General features: G+C 36.3%; 2 protein-coding genes across 2 annotated transcripts; one reads left to right on the top strand and one right to left on the bottom strand.

The window, feature by feature from the left end:
- Positions 1-1,729: 1,729 nt before the first annotated feature.
- LOC116181613 lies at positions 1,730-16,142 on the bottom strand. The gene is made up of 2 exons (XM_031501987.1): positions 15,643-16,142; positions 1,730-1,859 (listed from the first exon to the last, which is right to left on the bottom strand). The coding sequence occupies exons 1-2, from the start codon at positions 15,930-15,932 to the stop codon at positions 1,745-1,747; spliced, it is 405 nt and encodes a 134-aa protein (XP_031357847.1). The 5' UTR covers positions 15,933-16,142; the 3' UTR covers positions 1,730-1,744.
- Positions 16,143-20,731: 4,589 nt separating this feature from the next.
- LOC116181612 lies at positions 20,732-22,806 on the top strand. Its single transcript, XM_031501986.1, has 3 exons — positions 20,732-21,404; positions 21,580-22,355; positions 22,439-22,806. Exons 1-3 carry the CDS (start codon positions 21,126-21,128, stop codon positions 22,791-22,793), a joined length of 1,410 nt encoding a protein of 469 aa, XP_031357846.1. The 5' UTR covers positions 20,732-21,125; the 3' UTR covers positions 22,794-22,806.
- Positions 22,807-26,621: the final 3,815 nt, after the last annotated feature.

Raw genomic sequence — 26,621 nt, 5'->3', positions numbered from 1 at the left:
GTTTGCAAAACGTTGCATGTTCTGCATGTATTGCCTTATCATTTAAAGAAAAACCGTTGATTTGTTCAACGTTTATTAATGTATAGTATTTAAAGTAATTTTACACAATAAACAATTTTTCTGTGCACAGATTTTGGACTGTCAGTGGGCTCCAAAATGGCAGACGAGCCTGCTACCTTAATCACTGTACTACTGTATGAAAAATGGTGACGTGTAGTCATGTAAGAGTTCAATCTAATAACCAGATGTAACAATAGGGTGAACGAGTCACTCTTTCAATGCACATAAAAGTGAATTCTTCCCTGTTTCAAGAAAACCAACTTTTAAATTGTGAGAGTTGTAATTTTTGTGGTATGTTAAATATGCTTGCTCCTTTGTTTGATCTTGTTAACAGAGTCTAATTGTAGTTTGCATGTATTGATATGTATAGTATGTTGAATTGGATAGGTTTATTTTTTGTAAAGGAGCATTTACCATAGTTTCCAGAGAGGGCAGGACCAGATTCTAGGTGGGATTAAACCCCGGCTGACTATCACCAGGCTACGGGCCTGTAACGCGTTACCTTTAACACTGATACAGCAATGAATTATAGTCATCCGGTACCAAATGATTAATATACTACCCGCCATTACAGTGTTAAGAGACAGTGTGGTCATACGGTGGTGTTATTTTTTATTGGTAGTTGGGAGATCCGCCATGTATTGGCCAAATATACAGGATTGGTGGAAATTACGCTAGAAACCAAGGTGAGGAATTTATCTTGCTGGATATAAATGTGGCAGCATTATTGTAAATTAAACCAATTCCCAATGATAAATTGAAAAAAAACATGGCCTACATTATGACCACAGTCACTGTACCCGCCATAAGCGCAGTGTACTTTGATCAATTTTGAATCGCTGCTAAACTTTATTTTTGGTCTCTCCTTATAATGAAACATGATATTTTCGTAAAACTGAAAAATGATAAAAGATTTGAAAAACTTCCACATGTGTGTATCTTTGTTGTGTATTTATACAAATATTTCCTATTGTATTAATTGCCTTAGGTTAGTACACATTGATACAGGGTAACAACATTTTGTCATATCTTTAAGTGCTTTGCGATTAAATTGATTAATGGATATTTTACAATCGATACACTGAAAATATTTGTTCAATTTTCTGTGAAAGGTCAATATTATTATCAAGTTAGTTCAAGATATGATTAAAAAACGATCAATACAGATGGTTTCCATTGGAAGGGAAGTCAACATCTTACAACTTGGCAACTGATTGAATTAACCCCGGAATTAAGTAATATCCCTAGACCTGTATGGCGTATGTCGTATCTGTATATTTAATTCATTTACTGGTATTTATTTATGATTTTGGAATAACTTTTTATTACCCATTTCGTTAGCTAGGTATTTCCGAAAATTACAGTCATTGGGTAAATGTTTTGTATGCAGTATAGTTGATTTTTAAATCCTTGATGTAATTGCGAATACTATCCTACAAACCCCATGAAAAGCATCTAAGACATGATCGGTAAACAGTTCTGCTCAGTATTCCTATGAATGTTGAAATACTTGACATAATAATTAGAGCAATTTATAAAAGTGTTTACTGACAAGCAGTGTTGTAAGAATACAATCACCACAAATAAGTAAATGTTATTGTTTCACTTTATCTCAACTTTAACCTTTGTTTGACGCAGATGCGATACTTTTACTAACTCCTATTTGTTCCAATTTGTATCATAATTATGACAACGAAAATATCTGTGTTAACTCTGCTGCCTTACCTGCCAAGGTGTAATCCATATCGAAGCCATAGAACTTGATATTTTCTAGATGCAAACTTCGGTTCACAAAGATCCTGAAAATAAAATAAACAAATCAGTACCTATTAGGTGAAGTAGCTAGTTTCATAAATAAATAAAACTGAACAAGTTTGCATGACGCTACTAATCGTTCATTAAAATTTTATGCATTTGAAAATGTCACTCAAGGATCCACAATTGGGCCTGTATTATTCTGTTTCTTCATTTCGTATTCATAACGCCACCTGTTGGTCACCGTAACTAGTAAAATAAACACATACAAATCCTTTCTAAACTCCCCTAAGCTTGGGGTGAAATAAAAGGAAACCTTTCACATCACAGAAGGCATTTCATGTGAAATCCTGATTGAATTACTGTGGTATAGGTCCCTTATGATTATAGATGTTTGACAAACAGAAACAAAATTATAACTGTATTTTTTCTTTGAGAACAGGTGTTTAAGCAGATATAGGTAAGCAGGAAATGTCATACGGCAAAAGTGTCAATAAATGAATGTAATAGAAGCTTTGATAGCACGAATGAAAATCCTCTTGATTACTTAAATAGTTAAATATTTATATTTGTAAGTACCTAGTCCCAGTAAAAAATAGATTTTGTAAAGATGTAAAAGAGTCCAAAATTTCTTTCACTTTGTGTAGCTGTAGAATGAATGGCCAATACAAAAATAACCATTAATAGTTCAATGTGATTAGCTATTTTTGTCAAAACCGATGGAGCGTTTCACAAAGAATGTTTTCGTCATCTCGCAGTACAAATATTTATATTACCACTCAAAAGTTAAACTTTAAAGTACCTATACATAATTCTGAATATGTAGCATCAATGAAATTCAAATGGAAAACTTATTTCCGGCCGAAAAGTTCGTTACTGTCGTCCTGTGCTTTTTGAATGCTTGTTGTTAGCTTATCTAGTAATTTCAACATAGTTTCACACATATGCACTCTACATAATTTTTCCATATTAAGCTTATACAGTGTGTCAACATTTCTTATGCTCCACTAAGTATATCAGACATAGACCAAATAACGGGTTTTGCAAAATTCTGATCCGATTTCAAATATCATTTTAAATACTTATATTCTCATTTTTTCAAGTGAAAAAATGAAAATTTACCGTGGAAACCATTAATTTCTCGTAATATCTTGTTGGTGTCAATAAACAACCTCAACAAAAGCAATATTACCACCTTAAAAAACAAAATGCTAATAACAATTGAGAATCGAGGCTGTCGACGTCAAAACATTTATGTTTAAAATACCATAAAATAAAGTAGTTTTAAACAATGAAAAATTAACAGTTTTCACAAAATTCGTAAATACGAAATCGGTAAATTTTCGATTATCTCATTTATCTTGGTAATTTAAAAAAATGACATTAAATTTAAAATGATGTTCGAATTCGGCTCAAAATTTTGAAAAACTAATTTAACCTTCTACCTATTTCTAGTTGTCTCGACGACATAAATAACCATAGCCTTAAGTGTGCCACTTTTTTTGGAATTTCAGCATCCTTTTAACTTCTACGGTTTTCAAGATTTTGATACTGTTCACCTTTATCCCAAAAGCGCCCTGTATAATCAATATCTCTAACCTACCTAGTATTTATATTTCCGAGAAAGATAATGATTCACATAATATGAATCTACAGCTATTTGTCTCAAGTAGTTTGTAGTTTACACATGCTATCAGCTACTTAACTAATTTAACTATGTATGAGAGTTGTTTAATTCATTTTACAACAGCTTACAAGTTACAATGTTACTTTACTGCAACGACCTACTTTAGGAGTAAGAACACAGTTTTAGTTGTATAGCAGGCTATATACCGAGCGTTAAGTTAATTGGATAAATGGAAACCTAAACTTCACGAACATAAGAAAACCTGCTACCATTTCTTTGCTCAAATCAGGGCCGCTATTACCCTACACCAGCCCATTGAAACATTTGCATAATTTTCAGACACGTACGGCAATCAAATCAGTGTGACCAAAAACTATTTCTCTTCGGCATACAATTAAAAACCCGCTTTGGGCCAGGTCTCCAGAGCGCGCCCGGCCTCTGGGATATTTACCCCCCGCCCTTACAAGGGTCGATGAGAACAGACAAAGATTAATTTTAAAAAACCAAGAGAAATGCCAGAAAATACGATGTTTATAGGCGTTGGCCGGTTATGAAAAACGTTTAACCATTCCGTTATCGCTATCGGTCGCATGACTTACTCTCTTGCCTTCTCCTCACGACGCGACGGTTCTCAAAATTTGAGACGAAATTGAGATTAGTATGGAAACTTACGTTAATCAAGAGGCACCAGTTAAATCTTAAGAATGTTTGAAAACCTTGACATTAGTTTGATTCCAAAGGATCCAAAAGGAATAGGGATACGCCAGGATGTCTATCCTAAGTTTTCGACCTCAAGGGCCGTGTGCCAACTTGAAGGGGGAGCAAAAACCACAACATTTTCGGCCTTTTCCAGTTTATTGCTTATATCTCGTAAACTAAGAATATTTTTGTATCATAGTGCATTCCAAATTTGTAGGGTATAAAATTTCCTAAAGTCAGATTGAGGGCAGTTGTCGTTGTCGCATGCTGTGCCTACGCAGAGCAAAACAGCGACGCGACGAGTCGTGTACTTGCAGCGGATTATGTACAGCAATTGTTCTGGGACAGCATCATCGTGGTGATGCACTATCAATGATATTGCATTTTCTTTTCCTTTCACCAAGCAGAACCCTGGCAACTGTAACTGGGTTTCCCTATGCAGAAATTTGAAAGAAGGCAGAATCTAAATTTAGGTACGAATGTAACCTTGAGCGTAAGGACGTATGTGTGTTTTAGCATTGCAAGGAAATTAACTGTTTCATTTATTATCATCCAAGTTAGTATTTTATTCAACCGCTATTTAAGCGCCACAGTACAAATAAGTTTGGGAAGCCCTTAATAGGATAATACTGCTTTACGTATGTACAGGGTGGCCAACTAAGAATGCGAGGTACTGTATCTGTGAACCTATTCATCGTAGATACTTGCGGTAAAAAAAGTTATTACTAAAACGTAAACGGCCACTAGGAGGCGTAACTGAAATCTGGAATCTACAGAAGTGATGTTTCTGTGAATTCCGCTATATTAACTTAACAAAAAAAGTCCGGTCTTTGAAGTCGACGATAATCTGAACCTTTTTTGTTTAACAATTTTTCCTGTGTCTCTAAAAATGAAGTGGGGGGGGGGTATTCAAAGGTTTCCGTAAAGAACACCCTGTATCTTCGAAACGGCTGAGCCGATTTAAACAAACTCGGGGTACTTTAAAAGAGCTAGCCTTCAGCTACAAATATTATAACATTTGAATTTTTGTTAGTTTCACATATTACCGCTTGAGGGCTTTTTTCGACATTCCATCAGAAATGGTTAATTTTCTCAAAAAAATTAAATGCATTGGTTCGATTTTTTTTATCTTGAAACATATATATGACATAGATACATAGATAGATATATATCGTGATGGTCAGTATTTCGAGCTTTTACGGCGGCATTAAATGCTTACTTTTTTAAATCGACCCACCTTAGGGTCACAAATTATATAATAAAAATAATTCCGGAAAAATTAGCTTAATAAAATAAAATTTTGAGGGTTTAAATTTTCTTTGGCCTAAATTTTAGGTTCTATTCTATTCTATTCTATCAGGGGAGCCTTTACAGGCAGCACTTAGGCTCATCAACGGCCCATTGTGCTAACACCCTCTCTAAACAACCAAAGCTTAGAGCCCGTTCCCTTCAATGAAGGATAAGACCCTATTTAGCCTTAGTTTCCTCACCTCCCTCGGTTCCAAGTAACTGTCACCGAGGAGTTTATGTCTGTCCCTGATCAGAGCATCACAGTAACAGACTACATGCTCGGTAGTTTCCTCTACCTCACCACAAAACCTGCACGCAGGGTCTTCCACAAGCCCAATATTGTGCAGGTGATAGTTGACCATCCAGTGTCCCGTGAAGACACCGACGATCTTCCTAATCTGACTTCTGTTTAGGTTTAGAAGCTTAGAAGACTCAGATTTGCCAAGAGGCCCTGTTAAAAAGGTCTTGGACTGTCTGAGTCCAGCTGCCTGTTGCCATTGAGCCTGGAATTGACTGATCGCCCAGTTCTTAATCCTGACCCTGACAACTGAGGGAGCAATTCCAAGGGTGGGCTCAGGCCCGACAAGGACCCCACTACTGCCTTCGCGAGCCAACTCGTCCGCCCTTTCGTTGCCCCCTATTCCAGAGTGCCCCGGCACCCATATCAAGCTTACCCTATTAGACTCACCTAATCTATCTAGGGTTCGCCTACAGTCAAGCATCGTATTCGAGCGGACCCTGTCAGCTGACAGAGCCTTTAACGCCGCCTGACTATCACTACATATGTATATATGCTGGTTACGATAACCTCTACGGAGGTTTTCTTGCGCACAGGTCGTGATGGCTAGCACCTCTGCCTGAAACACAGTACTGTGCTGGCCAAGGGAGAGGCTGATGCCTACTCTCGGCCGGTCACCGTGTATACCCATGCCCGTTCCCTTTTCCGTTAGGGACCCATCGGTAAACCACACGAGCCCCTCAGGTTTTAGGTTAGGAACAAGATATCGAGATGCGGTTTTCGCGAGCTTGTTTAGGCATCATTTAGCTACTTTTTCATGAAAAAAAATCAAACCAATGCATTTAATTTTTTTGAGAAAATTAACCATTTCTGTCCGAATGTCGAAAAAAATCCTCAAGCGGCGATATGTGAAACTAACAAAACTTTAAATATTATAGTATTTGTAACCGAAGAATAACTCTTTTTAATTAACCCGTGTTTGTTAAAATCGGCTCAGCCGTTTCGAAGATACAGGGTGTTCTTTACGGAAACCTTTGAATAACCCCCACCACTTCATTTTTAGATACAGGAAAAATTGTCAAACAAAAAAGGTTCAGATTATCGTCGTCTTCAAAGACCGGACATTTTTTTGTTAGGTTAATGTAGCGGAATTCACAGAAACATCACTTTTTTAGATTCCAGATTGCAGTTACGCCCCCTATCGGCCATTTCAGAAACTTAAAAATATTTCCCAGGTTTTTCTCGTAGCCGTTTTAGTAATAAATTTTTACTGCAAGCCTCTGCGATGGACAGGTTCCCAGATACAGTATCTCGCATTCTTATTTGGCCACCCTGTATAGTCCCAATCAGATAAATGAAGTGACTCATTATAATAAAATGAAAGCGGGGAAAGACGTCGTTACATACGTCTGCTCATTACCGAATGTTATACACAAATTTGCAAAGTGAGATAAAGCACCTATGAGGTTGACTGATAATGAGGGAGAGGGGATACCTATAAATAAAAGTGTGAATCGTGTGACAACGCATTCGTTCACGGGCAGTCTCAGGCGCCGAACCTGCGCTAGTTGTGTAGCGGAGTTGAGCCGTGTCTTTTTAAAAGGCGAATCGTTTTCGAGGTGAAATCTAGAAGAGAGAAATTCCGCCGAGGGTAAGATATTAACGCCAGCAAGCCACCACCGTACCACTGAAGAAGATTTTGAGAAGAAGACGAGATACTTGGAAGTGGGGACTTCACACTCCACAACAGAACACAACCCGCGGATTCTGTAACCGGTCCGTTCAGAGCACACCTGGGGAGCTCAATTCCATTTCCACATGGAACAAGTAATCAACGAAAAGCGACGCCCAGAGTCTCGTCGGTCCGTGTTCGTTTAACTACTCAAGTCAAGGAGGCAGATCTATGCCCATTATACATCGAAGAATCCATGAAAGCATCGTTGTGCATAAACAATAAAGGTATAGAAACAATTACCGTTATATTGCGTCGTCGTTTATTTACCATACGTCGTAGTTTTAGCGCCGTTGTAGTTTGCCTGATTGTGATTTATGAAATAGCGTCGTAGCCATTTTAGTTTAACGATATAAGTTATATACAACAAAAAGTTCGTAATTAACTATTTAGGAAACTTATGAAACCTAGCATGCCGTGTGCTGTCACGACGCGCGGATTGCTCTTTCCAAATAAATATCTTAAAAAACATAGGCATTGAATTTCATCGATTTCCGGTTAAATCAGAAGTGATGCCGGAAGTTTCAATATATGATCCGATCGTAATGTCATATATAAAATTATATTTGACAAGTGTTCCGTATCTCTCCAAATAAAAGAGCTATTGAGGTAACTCTCACCTCGAACGCACTGTATATCGTAACGGGGATTATTTAATACCTACTTGAGGCGAATGGATTTGTTCGGTTAATGTGTACGTACAACGAACGAATATGTTAGGATTCTCTAATTTTCGCTTATTAGGAGGCACATCAAAGAAAATTCGCAAAGAATTCGTTCGATATATTTTTTGAAAAAAAAACAATATTATTTATATTTATTATTCGTTATGGCTGTCTGGCTGTCCGACTGAGATCTCAGCAATTACAATAGCTAGACACTTTCTGCTGTAGTGTAGATGTGCAGGATCTAGTCTATTTTGAGTTAGATTACTCGTGAGATCGATAATTTTAAACTTTGCTAATAAAATACTGATCTGTATTACCAAAAATGCGCTTTCATCATGCATATACGCAGATTTACAACTTGTTTATGTGTATAATTTATTATGAGTAATTCAAACAACCGAAACTGTCACAATTTCACTCCGTATGTTTCTGATTCGCAGCAATTGATATAGCTTGACTAAAACCATTTCTTTTCAGCATTTTTACCTCAATGCAATACCTCCCTTGCATTTTCGTGGAACTTTCAAAAGTGGAGTGCTCATGCGCAGGAAGATCTTTCTTCAACCATACCTACGTGTTTTTAAATTTGATCACAGTGGGATGACCTAACATACTTCCTTGAAGTAGATAAATAGAACTTACATTTTAAATGTATGCTGTCAAAATTTCCTGCCACAGTAATGGTTGCAATTTTGCAAACTATTATTAACTATGTCCTACCAACCTACGTGTTTACAACCGCGTCCATTCTTAGGGAACTGGAAAGTTTATATTTAAAGCAATGGAAAAAAATTATTGATATATTGCGACACCGCCTCAATTTATCATCATGTAACGAATCAATATAATTATAAAAATAATTGAGTAGTTAGCTAGGTGCTTATTTAAAAATTCCATTTCCATTTGGACATAATGCTTCAGGCGATTATTAAATTAAAGCACGAGCACCGAGTACCAATATTTGCAGAAACCCAGTTGAGACATGAACTTTTCCACTAAAGCGATTATAGTGCCAAGAACTTAAACGAATATTTCCTGCAATCGTCATTATCTCACGCAATGTCGTAGGTCATTAAACTATTAAAGATGAAAAATACACTAACAATAACCATTTTTTTAAACAACAAACATACCTTTGTATCCTTTCCATTGGGTTTTGCCTTACTAGTGCCGCGGTCATAAAAACTCAAAGAAGAGATGGGGGCTCAGAGGAAAGTTTTGATCTTCTTCCCCTCTATGTTTTTTGGGTCAATGAACATGAATTTGAAGCAAGCAAAACCGGAGTTTTTTATCTGTGAAAATTCTCGACAGAGGTAGCTAATGATCTATGCAGGTGTTAAAAACTTCCAAGCGTAGGACTGAGAAAGCGTAGCACTAAAGTTGTAGGACTACCTATATGACCATTTCATTCTACAAACATTTACTAGCTGCATACAAAAAATCAGCTGGTTATTAATAATTTTTATGATCTTGTTACTTCGAGATGTTTGGAGTGAGGGACACTCCTGCTAAACTGAGAAAGGTGCCATGTTCGTGTTCATCAACGACATACGACAACGAAATTGAATAGGTACTGACTGTACTGCCTTATCTTATTTTATTACCTATCATTAAAAAATACGGTTTTATAGCTACAATAGGTACACCTGTAATGTACCAAATCCGTTGTAAAGGAATCCAAATTGAAATTACAAATATGGCGCATCCATTGCCATTTCTGAAAAATTGGAACTTTATGAAAAAGGGACAGGGAGCAACGAGAGCTATTGAATATAGAGAAAAAAAGCAAAAGCATCCTTCTGATTTTAAAGTATGGGTGACGAAAGGGAGGCAGTGGGATGGTGGCTCCATCCATACTTTTAATGTCAGTTTGCTTCCGCTACACGAAATGGTTTTTTGTTATTTATAGTCCAGGAAATAGAGACTTAAAATGGACCATTTCCTGCAAAACGAGAAGTAGTTCCAATTTTTTTGCATGTCATGAATGAATATCTGGTGGTTAAGAATCCAAGTTTTCGACCTCCCACCCCTTGTGCTTCCCCCGTACCACCCTTAAAACCAAAGAAATTTGGTTGGTTGTATAGTTTTTCAATTGCATCTTTTTATAAATTCATTTTTCAAAAAAATATTGCTATCAGAAATTGTAGACTATAAAATTCTACAAAAGGTTGATATACACTACTTTTTCGTGAAATGTTTATTAAAAACGGTATAGGGCTTCAGAGTTGCTTATATTTTTAAGAATTCTAAAATTTGTATGTAGATGTTTTAACCAAATTTTATACTTTATTTCTATAATTAAGAGTTTTATGAGAAAATATCTTGAACTTATCGTGGTATATAAATCCCCCTACGGTGCACCCTTACCGAAGGGGATGCATAATAATTCAACTTTCAACCCTTACTAGTGGGGATATTTGAATCATTGTGAGATTGTGGGGCTTTCTAATATACCTTTGAAACAAAAAAATTATCTCACTTCAGTTCAGCTACATCCTTCATCCCCCCCCCCCCCCCAACCGCGATAAGAATAGATATTTAAAGAGGAATAGAAAAAAAGGGCAATAAGCGTTGTACTCTCTGACTAACTTCACAATCGCCACAACAGTGTCCCTACCACGGGGGGGGGGGGGGTGAAACTGAACTGAAGTGAGACAATTTATTAATTTCAAAAGTATATTAGCGCTACAATCTCACAGTGATTCAAATATCCTCACTAGCAAGGGTTGCAAGTTTCATTATTATTATACATCAACGTATGTTTTACGTGTGACCTTCGCAGATAAGGATATATTGTTGACAAAATTCTTTCCTTTAATCCACACATTAAGCAAAAAGTATCGAAGTAAACTAGTGACAGTTTTCATGCAAAACATTCAACTAACTCTAACCACCGAGTTGCTGGTACAAAGGCGTTCACTGGAAAATACCGAGTCAATAAAACTAGAAAAAAGAAGTGGCAGTTGGAAATGATTGAAAGTTAGATAATTCAACAGGTCAGAGTAAACAAACACAAACATGTCAATGTAAAATATGCACATATTTTTCCAAAAAACATATATTTAAAACTGATTAACATACATTATTCAAAAGTCAATGGCGAATTAAAAAATGTAGGTACCTAATGTTTTGTACTATTATTTAATCATTCATTCGTGAGTTAACCTTGAGATAATGGTATTTCTGATAAAATATGCAAAAAAACAATGTAAATGGAAATATATGTTATACTTGTTTCCTGATTTTAGCAGAAAAACAACATCAAATTTCGTAGGTGTGACGTTTATTAAAAACCAAAATGTAGAGTAGTGCAAGTGCTGCTACTGACCTGAACATGTTTTACTTTATATAAGACAATAATTCTCTGTTCTTCTTATGCTACTTTTTGTTGAACGTGTTACAATATTAAACTTTGGTTGTCACTAGTCCCCATTTTCAGGGAAGGTTTTTCCTACATAAGAAGTTTGTGGTAATCACTGCAAAATTTACCTCACACCTCTTAGCGCTAGCCCAAAAATACTAAATATTTGTTATCAAATGTCATTGCGCTGCAGTAAATATAAGGTTTGGGTAGAAAACGTCGAGACTCATCAAATTAAAACCAATTTCGTTGAATCAAAACGTACAGCATCGACGGGTTGGAACTAGGTAAATTTCATGGGTTTCCGATTATGGCCCACAATTTTGCTCATTTATTCAGAACTTTCTTTTAGAAGAGCATTGGGCAGCTACGTCGCAGCTTTATGCATTGAATGTATTTTTATAATCACTATCGCGAATGTGGGAGGTCTTCCGGTACATTTTTAATCCGCATATCTGTAAATTGCACACCGGGATTGAACTATTCAAGCGTCCTAAATTTCAATTTTAAGGCTTCGTAATTTATTTCGACCAAATAGGGTACACGTACACGAATTTTTTGACGCTCTTCGACATATCACTCTACTCGACACTTCTACAATCTACGCCAATATTTTTTTCACTTTCTTGTTTATAAAGGGTGTCTTAATATCAGATTTTTTCTTTTTTTCTGCAGTTAACTTTGACATTGGACAGCTGTCATCTACGACGGGTTCTGATTATACATGAAGCCCCTAGCTTTCACAAAGCCACAATGTGTAATCATTGTAAAAACCCATTACAAAAATAGTGAAAACTACTTTGAAATCCAACACAAAGATGACCTTTGTAAAGCGCGGTAACGAATAAAAAATCAAAACAACAGATCAACGAAAAAATTTGCCAAATTTTTGAAAGAACAGCTTCCTAGCTCAAATCAAAAATGGCGCTATTAGAAAAGTGTCTTCAAGAAATAGTAAGTGTAAGGAAAAACGTTTCCCACGAAAGTTTATTATTTTCCGATTTAGAATAAGAATATTCAATAAAAAGTATAGGTTTCGATTTGAAAAAATTAGTTGCACTTGACCCTTAAGGGACAATTATGTGAAAATATGCATAGCACCATTAAATGGGCCCTTTTATATGAAGAAGATTTTTTATAAATCATCTTTTGATATCTCCTCTAGCTTCCGCAATTATCAACCGTCTCAATAGGGGACACCCTGTATATAAATTAATGAAGTAACATTGAATGAAATATAAGATTATGGAACTGGTCTGGTAGTCGCAGCTTGCAAAAGAAATGACCGCTACGCCCTGGGCTACACTCCAACTCGTCTCGCTTATGCAGTTAAAACTTCAATAAATCATCCCTTGAAACTGATATCTATTTTAGACCAAATGCTTGCTTCAAAACTATCATATATAACCGTTCGCTATTTAATTTCGTTTATTCTGAATTCCATTGCTACACTCGGACAAAAACAAAGTTTACCCCTTATTAAATTAATAATTCTAATTCGCGATAGTAGATAATTTCTTATGGTGCGTTCTCTCCGAGGTTCTCTCGTAAACACTCCACGTTGTTATGTTACGAGTCCACGTGCTTTTTTTTTACTGTGGCTTGTGTTTATTACTAGTAATTCATTTATTGTCTACAGTCAAGCAATGTTGCCCCCGGTTAATACTCGTATTTGAATGGGTAACCGAAAATTTAATGAAAAAATATGGGTTACCATTTGAAAAAACTGTTGTGTGACGTCACGGTGATAAAACTCATATATTAAAAAAAGTTTTTGACAGTTTTAAATCCTTTATGCCCTCGTTTGTGCCTAATGCACACTGCCCAAATTCTAACGAAATCAAAATAACCGTTTTGCCGAAAATAATAATTTTGTTTTTTAAAATTTTTTCTCCCTTGGTTTGTAATAAATCCTTGCATAATTTTTATATATTTATCACACAAAACAAGGCCTTTTGAATGCGGCCCGTTATTTATCGTTTGAGATTGACAATAAAACAAAATTTACACAAAAAATAGGATGCCTATGAAACAAAAGCACCCACGTCAAATCGTGTTGGCGTATTTTTAAATATTAAGGTGACAGTTACTTTTTACCGTGGTATGTTAGTAGTCATATAGAACATTGTTTTTTAATTGTTTCCGGATTTAGATCATACTCCATTATCTTAATTAGGGCTATCTGATTACAACTGCGAATTCGACATGAGGTCATTTCAGCATCGTGAAAACTACAACGTCGCACGTGCAAAATAAAGAAACTGAACTAACAATTAAAGATGTCCCATATTGTTAATAAGAAGCCATTTTGTAGGCATTCGTTAAGATACGCACAAGATATAACCATTGCGGTGATCGCGATAAAAGATTCACCTATGTGCCAAGGATGTGTAAAACGTTTGGTGAAATTCATCCAAATTTGAAATTTTGTCACGGTGGGAAAGTGTTTAATTTCAAAAAAGGAATCCAGGTTTCGGAGAAGCGCGAATAAATTCAGAAATTCATTCGGAAAGTAAATATTACGTTTAAACGAGACGAATTATAAACATTTTTTCGTTGTGTACTCACACTATAAGAACGATTCTTTGGCTAAAGACATTAAAGCGCCGCAAAAGATTAGTCATAGGCTATAAGAAAGCGTAATAGCAAATCGAATTGTGCTTCAAGGAGTTCTAATGTAACGAAGCACTTTAAGATCTTAAGGTGTATCTTTTACTTGACCGATTGAAACAATCTGTTGTTTTGAAATCATGGTTGAACCCACTTCAGCCCGTTTTGGAAAATGTAAAAAAACCGTTTTACTTTATAACAAATAACTCGGCGATATCCGGTACATTTTAACGTGTGCGCGAACTTTGGGCCTCACACTAACATCGCACGTCGATAACTGGAATTCCTTGAAATTTATTGCAGAGTTTGCAACACGAAGTACCTTCGTGATCAATGGCAATCCAATTCATCGCAGGAGGTGCCAAACTTTTGCGACGCTTTCGTCATAGTGTATAAAATCTAGTTGGGTAACATCTTATGGCGTCATATTTTTTATATAGCCTTTGTTGCAAATGTTTGACCTTTACGAGATGTGAAATATCGAAGATATTATCGTCTAATTAAATAATTCTAAATCGTGCTGCAACACTCGCTCCAGATTTAATTATAGAACACGCGAAAAAATCGAATCCAATGACATACGCGAAATTAAGTTATGTTTACATTTCCAAAATGTAATTTTGTAGGTGTTCGGTACGTGTATGATTAATGTTAATATCCAGATACGCTGCGTGAAAAATATACATTAAATTACATTAATAAACGTTTGCAGAGACTCGATTTAGATCTAACTATTTTTGAAATGGCTATTAATGCCAAACTGTTTATACGATGTACATACACGTTTTTTATTGAAGCAAAATTGATTCAGGATTTACTTTGAGGCAATTGTTACTCCTTCGCGAAGGCCAAGATTTTGTGGTCAAAATGATTCTATGTTCAAGCTTAAAAACAACAAACGGTCGTAGCCCATTTATCTTTATTTCGAATTTTTTGTAGGTATCATTGAATCAGATGGGGATCAACAGTTTTTATATCAAATACAATAAGAGAGCATGTATCTAAGTAGTACGAGATAATCACTGACAATATCAAGGTTAACTAAATTATCAATACTGATTTTGACAGTACCTACTAACATCGTATGTTTGATAAGGTAAATAGAACATTGTGTTTTATTAATTATGCAGACTTATAACTTTCATTTAAATACACAAATAGAAGGCTATAAGCTTGAGGCACTATGTTAATGGAGTAACCACGCACCATGGTATTGGTAAAATTTGTGACGATAGCACAATTCCACTCTCCAATCACAATAAACAGGCGAACGTTACAAAGAAGTTTTTCAATCATTTTCGAAGCGATGCCTCCTCAGTTGTGGTAATTAAAATTATTTCGACATTATGAAATTAGAGGTCATGGTATCTAAATTTCAAAATTTCATATCCATGACTGACATGTACCGAAAATCACTAAAAATGAGGTTAATGCAATAGCAAGAGTAACAGCGATGAAATTGAATGTCAACAGTAGATGACATGAATTAAATTGCCGTTGCCATGGTCACAAACAATGTTGTTTCACAATGCAAGACGTACTTTAACCGATGTGAGTGCAACAACACGGCACAAAAAGGATGAGAATGGAGTAGGTACGTACCTGTGAGCTAACTCTCTGTCGTCCACCCAGCTGGGCTCCTGCATGTGTATACCTTCCATGTAACTTTCAAAGTCATTTTCCGAAACACAACTGGAAAGTCTTTGAATTTTGGGCGGAAAACTAACATTTTTCAAACGCCCAGATGAGTTTGCCCTACTTCTAAGAGCGAGAGCACCTTTCTCGGTCGAATTAGTCCTACCTCGTATTGAATCAAAACTTGTAATTGCGCCCGTGTGCATGGCCATTGCAGGATTTTCGGATTCGAACTTATCCTGCGATATTTCGGGCATTTCTAATAAGTAAGTAGAATACGTATGTCTATAACTACCGAAATGCTAACCAACATACACTGCGAGTAACCACTTCTGACTAACTGCCTGCTTCCACTAACAACGTCGACTTTTACATTATTAATAAGCGATGCTCTTAATAAACATATTACGCTGTTAGTAATTAAGTGACCACTTTAATGATAAGAGATAACACGATTTTTTTCTGAAAGCGGTCGCGCCCAAAATTGCGGTCATTCGTGCAGTGTGTTTTAGGTAGCAGAATAAAAAACGGCATTGTTTGAATGCCAAATTAAAAACAATGCTCCGAATCCAATTATTTGTTATTTAAATAGCAGCGCGAGTTGCCGTTACGAATTCGATTATTCAATGAAGCGCCCAATTGAATTTAAAAATTACTTTCTAAGCAAACACTTAATTTCTTGCCAATTAAAATACGTTAGTAAATTCTTTCTTGCTGTCGGCACGTATTTACGAATATTAATTTTTTGAGATATTTTTATTTAGCTTATAAATAGCGAGATATTATGGAAATGTCGCATTTTGCAATATGCAAAAAGCACGATGTGTGAAAATAATCCAGGCAAGGTGTGGGTAATGCCGTCTGACCTTGAAGAGGCAATGCGTGTACATGAACATTTATGCATGAAGGGCGTTACTAGAATAGTGTGATTACACCCGAGCGTGACGGAAACCAAAGTGTAATGATTATGAATAACTTCAATGACAATACATTGTGCACTAGCTTTTTTGACTACATCTCCGAGACCTGGACGCCGTGGGCATAAATCCCCCCCCCCCCCCCCCCCCCCCCCGAATTTATTCTACACGGTGACCATCACAAAAGACATTTTAAAATCTATTCTGCATAGAAATCTTAGGTAAATTGTTCCTTGTATGTAGTAACACCTACGGTATGAACAGATTCGTGAAGTTGGTCCCGCCCAAGGATTATTTAAACATATAATCCTTGGGTCCCGCCCACATGAAATAAGTGCTGGAAGCTTATCGTTAGTGCTGCTACAAAACATGAGAAAATTAAAAAATTATCAAAGTCCTCGTGTAGGATCGAAGGGACTTCAGTGCATTTTTCGTGTGATAGATTACTGTTTTAATAGCCAGTGTTGACTCCACCATCAATAAAAGATCTTGTCGAAGGCTACCACATTCACTTTGTCGGTACCCGCTTCCGCGGCATCCGCAATTTGCGTTTAAAGTTTCGGCTCCACCATCAGTAAAATCTTGTCGGGGGTGTTGGAGATAGGTTGGCTTTGAAAAATAGAAATATAAAAATAATGTCAGATTGATTTAGTCAATAAATCGTATTTCCATTTTGCTTGTTATTCTGCGCTATATTCAATAGGTTATGGGCTATCGCGTGTGAATTGGTGCGAAACGAAAGAGTTTAGTTGGACCAATTCTGCAATTTCGGAAATAAATTTCAACATAAATAGAAATGGTTGATGAGGAAAAGTTTGTATTCAAACAATTTGAGGGTCGTGAGTTCGACAATTGGTATTTTCGTTTGAAAATTACTTTAGAAGAAAAGGGCGTCGCACGATGGCTGGAAGAAGATGCTATGGAGGCGAGCAAGGTGACCGGTGAAAAGGTTGAAATCATTCTAAAGGAAGACAAAATCTGCAAGACCCACATCACTAGACGTGTTGCGGATTCGCATTTAGAATATTTGAAAGATAGACCGACGGCATTTTCGATGATCCAATCGTTAAAAACAATTTTTGAACGGGCAAGTGTGGCAACTGAAATTGGTGTCAGAAAGCGCATGTTAACAATGCGTTGTGCAGAATCTGATAAATTAATCACACATTTCTTAGCATTCGACAAATTAGTGCGTGAATTGAAGGCGTGTGGTGCTGAAACAAACGATCGAATGCTTGTAGTATCGCTCATGATTACGTTACCTAAGCGATACGACATGGTGGTTACGGCATTGGAAACGATCGAGCCTGCAAAATTGACGATGGAATTGGTGCGTTCGCGTCTGCTTGACCATGAAAGTAAAACATCAAACCATGTGGATGCTTCTTCGGACAATGTTGCCATGTATGGCGATGGTAGTGCAATGAAATTCAAATGTTACTTTTGCAAAAAGCGAGGTCATCGTAAAAATGAATGTCCAAAGTTAAAACAAAGAAATTCGTACAATGGATCATCAAACAGCAACAATAACGTGAAATCAAATCATCGATATCGTAAAGAAAATGCGAGTTGCGCATCAAACAAGGATGAGAATGATATTGGGTTTATTGCTGATGCTGGTAATTTTGCGCTTGAGTGTGAATTGCAAACAATAAATTTCATTATTGACTCTGGGGCGACAGAACATATGGCAAATGATGAGTCTTTATTCACTGAGTTATGGGATTTGCCTGATCCGATTGTAATTGGTATTGCGAAGAATGGTGCATCGATCACAGCGAATAAATGTGGTACGATTTTGGGAACCATTTTCGTCAATGATGTCAAGCGTCAGTGTATGTTCACGAATTTATTTATTGAAAATCTCAAGTACAACTTACTTTCTGTGAGTCGTTTGGAAAGCGCTGGTTTTGAAGTGATTTTTGGTGATGGTGTGGTTCACATCACAAGGAATAATTTAGAAATGGCTATCAAATAATGTCAGATTGATTTAGTCAATAAATCGTATTTCCATTTTGCTTGTTATTCTGCGCTATATTGATCTTGAGGATAGCGATGAAGTGGATGTTGTGAGAGATCATAGTCGATCAGAAGTAATTAATCCAGGCGGAGTAGCGACGGATGTCGTACGAGATGATGATCAACCCACCGGAATGAAGGATCGAACAGTAAATATAACATCGCGACCTCAAAGAAAGCGTCAACCTCCGAAACGATATGGAAATTGTATTGATTTGGAAAAACCGAAGAGTCATAGTGATGAGGAGTATTTCTCTGCATTTGCATTAAGTGCTGACACATTAGATTTTGCAATAAATGCTATGGCATATGTTGACAACGTTCCACAGTCATTTGGTGAGATTGCGAAGAGAGATGATGCGGCACAATGGATGAAAGCGGTTCATGATGAGATGAGCTCACACAAGCGAAATGATACTTGGAAGTTAGTTGAGCGTCCGATGAATCGTTCTGTTGTCACTTGCAAATGGGTATTTTCTCGAAAGCGGAATGATGAGAGCAAGTTGATGTCGTACAAAGCGCGACTGGTTGCTCGTGGATTCACTCAACGTAATGGACTTGATTTTCATGAAACATATTCACCAGTTGCAAGAATTGCTACATTAAGGATAATGCTGGCTCTTGCTGTGGAGCGTGATTTAGAGATTCATCAAATGGATGTAAAAACGGCATTCTTAAATGGAAAACTCGAGGAGGACATTTACATGGAATAGCCGGATGGTTTCATGCAGGGCGATTTTGTATGTAAATTGAACAAATCATTATACGGTTTGAAACAAGCCTCCCGTGTGTGGAATGAGCGATTTCATAATTTCATACTTGAGAATGGATTTATTCGATCAGAATATGATCACTGTTTGTATTCTCGTATCAATAAGGAAAAAGTGGTGTATCTGTTATTATATGTGGATGATCTCATTTTGTTGGGAGAAGATATCGAAGAGATCATAAAAATTAAACAGATGGTATCCAAGGAATTCGAAATGCATGACATGGGTGAAACGAGAAGTTTTCTTGGCATTAACATCGAACGTGAACGGGAACATGGGATTTTGAGGATAAATCAACGTGGCTATCTGGAAGATGTATTGCAACGATTTGGAATGACTGATTGCAATTCAATTTCAACTCCCATAGAATGTCAATTAAAATTGGGGAATGATTCGGGGAGCAAACTTACAGATAAACCGTACCGTGAATTGATTGGATGCTTGATGTATGCAGCTTGTACAACTAAACCAGACTTATCCGCGGCAGTGAATTATTTGAGTCAATTTCAATCATGTGCGACTGAGGATCATTGGAGGGCGGCTAAACGAATCCTCCGATATATCAAGGGAGCAATTGATTTGAAGTTGGAATATCGTTACAAGGAGAATTCGGTTGCATTGATTGGATATGCGGATGCTGATTGGGCAGGCGATATCAACGATCGAAAATCAGTTTCTGGGAACGTGATAAAAGTATTTGGGGCCACTGTGGTTTGGATGACACGTAAGCAGACATGTGTTGCTTTATCATCTACCGAAGCTGAATATGTGTCATTATGCTTAGCGGCATGTGAAATCATGTGGGTGCGTGGATTGTTAATGGAAATTGGAGAGACACCTGACGAACCAATAATACTGAATGAAGATAATCAGTGTGCAATTGTGATATCATCGCAGGAAAAGGAAATGCAGCGGACAAAACATATTGATGTGAAATTCAATTTTGTTCGTAATCTTATACATCAAGGAATTCTTGAGGTCAGGTACATTTCAACAAATGAACAATTAGCTGACATCATGACAAAAGGTTTACCAAATAAGACGTTTGAGTTTTTGCGAAATGAACTAAATTTGATTCGTTTAAATTAATTATTTTGAAACATTGTGATTATGATTTGAACTTGCAATTCCTATCGATAATGTTCGATTAGTAATTGAGGCGGAGTGTTGGAGATAGGTTGGCTTTGAAAAATAGAAATATAAAAATAATGTCAGATTGATTTAGTCAATAAATCGTATTTCCATTTTGCTTGTTATTCTGCGCTATATTCAATAGGGGGCTACCATAGGGTCTAGGACACTTCGCCGTCGCCAATCCGTCGTCCGCCAATTCGCCTTAGCCGATTTACCGTCGCCCATTCGCCGTCGGGACAATTGGTCTTAACCAAATTCGTCGTTAGCACAATTCGCCATGGCCAATTCGCCGTCGCCGATTAGAATATTGTGTATTAGCCATTTGTGAAATGCGTCGTAGGCCGGATTCGCAGTACTGTATACCTTTTATTGTTCTATTATATTTCAAGAATGTTAATGAGGGTGTCCTTTGGTCTAGCGCAATTAACCATAAACAGATTTTGTATGAATGAACAACTTGTATTATTATCCTAATCTCCCTGTCATTAGCGTAAATCTGGTTTATTGTTCCATTCAACTATTCTTATATCGGTATAAATATACAAAAATATGTAGGTAAGTAAAATTCAGTATCTATCTATAGTGGCTGTAAGTAGGCAGGAATTAAAGAATGGACGTGGAAATTTTATCTGAAAAAGGGAAACAGAAATTTACGGAAAATGGATTTATTTATGTCTTTGATACATTTAGTAAAAGTGACAACAGTATAAAGTTTTGGAGATGCGAGAAGAGAAAAGAGTGTAAAGCGCGAGTCCATACCAGAAACGGAGAAGTTCTTAAGAAAATTAACGACCATTGTCATGATTCTTCAGCGGTTAGCGTGGAAGTGGCACAAGTCGTCACTAAAGTGAAAAAACGTGCTGTGGAGACAATTGAAGGGACGATTCAGGTAATTACTCGTACTTTATATTTCCAAACGTCGTATTATCAATAACAAATTTGAGTGTATTTTTTGCAAGCTATATAATTGTACCAAAAAAACTAGCCTCGCGTTGCTTGGCGTTTTATCTTTCTTTATGCGCTTCATTCCTATACCTTAACAGTGCCCTTTTTTTTATTTTTAGGTGATTAATGAGTGTATGGTTAATACAACGCAAGCTGCTCAAGCTGTTCTTCCAAATACTTGTAGTTTAAGGAAATTAGTAAGACGTAAACGTAATGAAGTTAACGCTGCACCACCAAATCCTTTGACTCTAGCAGATTTATTATTACCAGATGATTACAAAACGTACAAACTACGAGTCAATGTTACGGAAAACTTTCTTTTGGCAGACAACCAAGATGGAGCAGAAAGAATTTTAATTTTTGGAAGGCAGACCTGGCTTCCATATTTAGAAACTTCCTCAGTATGGTACGCAGATGGAACATTTTCTATAGCTCCTCCCTTATTTTCACAAGTGTACACTTTGATGGGAGTCATAAATAATGGTGTCCATCCAATATGCTATGCGTTGTTACCCAACAAAATGCGAGGAACTTACCAGCGGATGTTCGAGTTATTGAAAGAGTTGCTTCCGAATTTAAACCCTTTAGCAATCAATTGCGATTTTGAGCATGCTGCATTTACCGCCATGAAAACATCATTCCCAAACGTAAATATTTACGGATGTTTTTTTCATATGGCTCAAAATATGAAAAAAAAATTGGGGGAAATGGGAGTGACACGGGAATACAATAATGATCCGCAATTTGCACTGAATGCCAGAATGGTGACGTCATTAGCCTTTGTACCCCCCGCACGTTTGGATGACGCAATTGAAGTGGTGTCAAACGCATTACCAGGAAACCTTCAACCGCTTCTCGATTGGTTTGAAGATAGTTATGTTGGGCGTATGAACAGGTATGTTATTATTATTATTATTATTATTATTATAAAAATGTGTACTATGATCCTAATGCTACATGTTTGTTTCTCTAAATTAGACGTGGTAATGGTAGACGACAACCTTTGTTCCCAATCGAGATGTGGAATCTTTACCAGCGCACATTAAATGGGCAGGATAGAACCAACAACCACGCTGAAGCCGCTCACCGAAGGCTCAAGTCGGAAGTAGGAATGGTTCATCCATCAATATGGAAATTTATAGACGCTTTGCGCAAAGTGCAAAAAGGACGGGATGCATACTATGAGCAATTAGTTGCTGGTAATGCACCACCCTTAAAGTTGAGGAAATATAGAAATGCTGATGCTCGTATTTTGAATTTAGTTACAAATTTTAATGACGACAGTAATATTTTGGAATATCTTAGAGGATTAGCGCACAATTATCATATGTAGCGAAATTCGTAATTAGACATGTAATATTTTTGTTCTTTTTGTATTAAAATCGTTACTACTAATGTTGACAATTTTTTGCATTACTCAAACTTCTTCATGTCCACATCACATCACCCACGGCGAATTTGGTTATTACCAATTATCCCGACGGCGAATGGGCGACGGTAAATCGACGAAGGCGAATTGTACCTACGGCGAATTTGGTTAAGACCAATTGTCCCGACGGCGAATGGGCGACGGCTAATCGGTGAAGGCGAATTGGCGATGGCGAATTGTCCCATTCCCTTGTGGAATTACAGTCTATGAGATTCCACGGAACTGGTCCAATCCGAGGAAATAGAAGAGGTCAAGATTGACCTTACTTTACCAATAAAAAATTTTCCTAGAAAGAGAAGAAAAACATTATGGTACCACAGTCATTCATTATAAAGAAATAGAATGAGCACATGGGTGGAGTAGATATGGGTGATTAAAATTTAAGCCTATATACAACATCAATCGGGGGAAAATTTCAAATTTATGTGCCAAAAATGCTTAATGCATTATATCCTACAAATTGTTTCGTTACATATCATGTAAGCAATATGAATGCTGGAGGACGGCGTGATCTCATCGGGGGCTCCGGTGTTCTTGCTGCCTTGTTGATGCAGCAAGAGTGGTCCTGGGAAAGGATGGAATACGCACAACCCAACGTATTGTAAAGGAGTTGGAGTTAAGACTTCATTATTTTATGAACTGTATTAGTTTGAATTTCTTATTTCTCATTCTTATTAATAAAATACTTATAGTCATACAAATAATTTACGAAAAATATGTTTAATGTATATATTATGTGTATTTTGTATTATTTTAAATATATTGTTATTGACTCTTACCTAATGTGTTATGATTATATTGTCCGGGTCGAAGAACAATTTGACAAGAGCTTTTTAAATTAAATTTTATTATGACGGTCTTTATATTTTTTCTAAAAACCTTATTTCTATGGCAACATTTTATAATTATTCAGTAAACTTAATACAAAAAAAATACAACATTAATCTATCTACCATTACTTTTCATAGCTAGTAGAAGTTGATTATTCCACTGTTCCTTTAAAAGAACACCCATTTCCAAAAAAACACCTTTTTTATTATATCTGAATCACAATCTCCGTTTTAAACACTCAAATGCGTGCGAAAAAAGGCCTTTAAAACACACGTGCTTTAAAGTTGCTAAGTAACGATACTTCAAGTATGACTTTTGAAACTGTCATCTGGATGAAATAAAAAATCTTCCTAAGTCGCTTTCTGTAAATGCAGAACATTTCTTTGGCTTGTACCTATCCTTTGGTTGAAGCTTTTACAAACGCGCGTAATTTAGGGTATGCTTCCAAATCTGTTCCACTTTTTAGTCCCAGCAATAAGTGAAGTTTTGAATGAATGCACCAAAAGATAGAAGATTTAAATACCTTTGACATTTCCTTCATATATGCCAGCATTATCGATGCATTTAAGACTTTATTCGTAAGTAACTTCCTATTCATCCATGGAAACAACTTTTCATATTCTTTATAATAGGCTTTACTGGATTTGGATTTTACACCTACCAACGTTTGTTTAGATTTTACAACAAGCGATTTAATGGACGGTGTATTATCTTTTTCAACGGAAATCGTTTTATTCACAAAGACGATGATTTTTATAAGCAAACGTCAAGTGACATTTCCATGGCAATCGTGAAATTACGAACACCCAGCCCACTTAATTAGACATGTATTCGAGTATAACGTCAATATGATTTCATTGAATTTCCTATTTTTAAATTATACTGCAGGTATAATAAAAAATACTATAAGATACACGTGTATAATTGGTCTTTAAAGCACTTGCAACGTTAAAGGCACTTCGCTTTGCGTCGTGCCCTTAAACTCGTTGCGCGTGCTTTAAAGACTTGATTATACACTTGTATCTTAATATACTATTTTTCCATTTTTTTTTATAATATTGATCTTAGATCACATTAAGAAACAAAGTAAGTTTCACAAAAACATAGTTTTTGGAAGTATCTAGGTTAAATAAAATGCCTCTGGGAGTGGAAGTGCCTGCTGAAAATCAAATACCTGGGTATTTTTGGGTTTTTAGACTTCTTTGAATGGCTTATTTCTTCTTTGATAGAATTCTAACTGTCAATCAAATTCCATTTTATACATTTTTCTTTCTCCATTAAATCCTGGCAAATTGCCGTCTATGGTAAATAACCGCTCACTATGGAGATCCGATTCATATCCTATGAGATACTTTACCATACTCATAGAAATATTCGAGTCAAATCTATAATAGCGTAATGCACACAACGAAGTAAAGATAAATGAAGAGAAACTGTTTTCCTAGGAAGCTTGAAACATCTTAAGAGGCATTGAGTCAATTTACATTTCAATTAGTAGAGCAAATAGAATAAAAGCTTTTCGAAATAAATAATAAAGATATGAAACTTAATTAAAATTCTAATGGTACTTGGACTACTCCGAACTGCACACAGCTCGTTATTCCGTAAACGAATTGTAAATTTTCACGCGGAAATCTCACCCGCAAATAAACTTGCCGTCATAAATACCTACGTGTATACGGTTTAATTAAAAAAAAGTAATCAAAACGATTGTCTTCTATTTGTGAATGTAAAGTAAACAGCTCTGAGTTTCCACAGTAACAATATCGATTGCGAAGTTTTCAATTCATAAAAAAATTCGTTTACCGCATGTTTATCTTAATAAAAGTACGACAGAAAATTCGTGGTACAAAATTCGGTTTTCATTTGTGTGCGTAGTTGCCGAATGTAGCCATAAAATTAGTTTCTGCCAGGAATAATTTATTACGCACATAACCACGCCCAATCAAATTTAACTTTCTGCACCCTACGCGTTTGAACCAATGTAGGCAAACTAACTTGTATTCCCTTTATGTGTTTACTAACTACAGCGAATTCATAGCGGCACTTAAACTAATTGGTATACAATGGCAGCGAGAACAGATTTATATACCGTACCTACTGCAATGTTTTCTGTTTTGTTTTTAAGTACTACGTTACAATAATAACACGCAACAAGATTTTTGAACGTTAACGCGAGACTGCGGAAATTAAATTCCAAGGTAAACTTGTGGATGGATTGTTGGGAGCTTATAACGCAATTGTTAGCTAAACAAACTCCACATAAGCTTTTGTTTATTCTAATTAGAAAGAACAGCCTACACTTATAATTAGATCTGTTCACGTAAATTTTCTACTAAAAATGCATGCTTTCATACACAAACGAATAAAGTGAGACACTTAGATACTGTTGAACGTGAAGATGAGTAAAACTTATTACTTTGCAATCATTCTAGGGGTACGTTTTGGGTAAATACGTTATCCTACACAGAATATTTTGTAATACGTAATTTTTTTTCTCGCAGTTGTTTAAAATGTAAATTGAACAATAGATCCCTTGTTCGCCTTAGTGCCACACGTGTTTCATTTCCCACACTCGCATGTGCAATAATTTACCTAGAAACCAATAAAACTGCCAACCGAAAGCGGACTTAAGAGGGTAAGCTAATCATGCGCATTGCACTGACAATTGTGGGTGTCGATACTAATTAGTACTTCAAATACGAATTCCAAGGAGGAGATTGGTCAGTATTGTTTCGTGCTTCGACCATAAGTGTTGTGACGTGCACTTGTTAATTGGATTAATTCGAATTACCAAAGTGAGTGAGTACCTCTGCTTGTATAAGTATTGTATAAATGTAATTCGGCTTTTGTTCATAAAATGGTAAAGGTGTACCCTTTCCTCAGAAACGTTGCGCATAT

The sequence above is a fragment of the Photinus pyralis genome, unplaced genomic scaffold (genome assembly GCF_008802855.1).
Source record: "Photinus pyralis isolate 1611_PpyrPB1 unplaced genomic scaffold, Ppyr1.3 Ppyr1.4_unclustered_Scaffold128, whole genome shotgun sequence".
Classification (NCBI taxonomy): domain Eukaryota; kingdom Metazoa; phylum Arthropoda; class Insecta; order Coleoptera; family Lampyridae; genus Photinus; species Photinus pyralis.
This window is presented reverse-complemented; position numbering and strand designations above follow the sequence as displayed.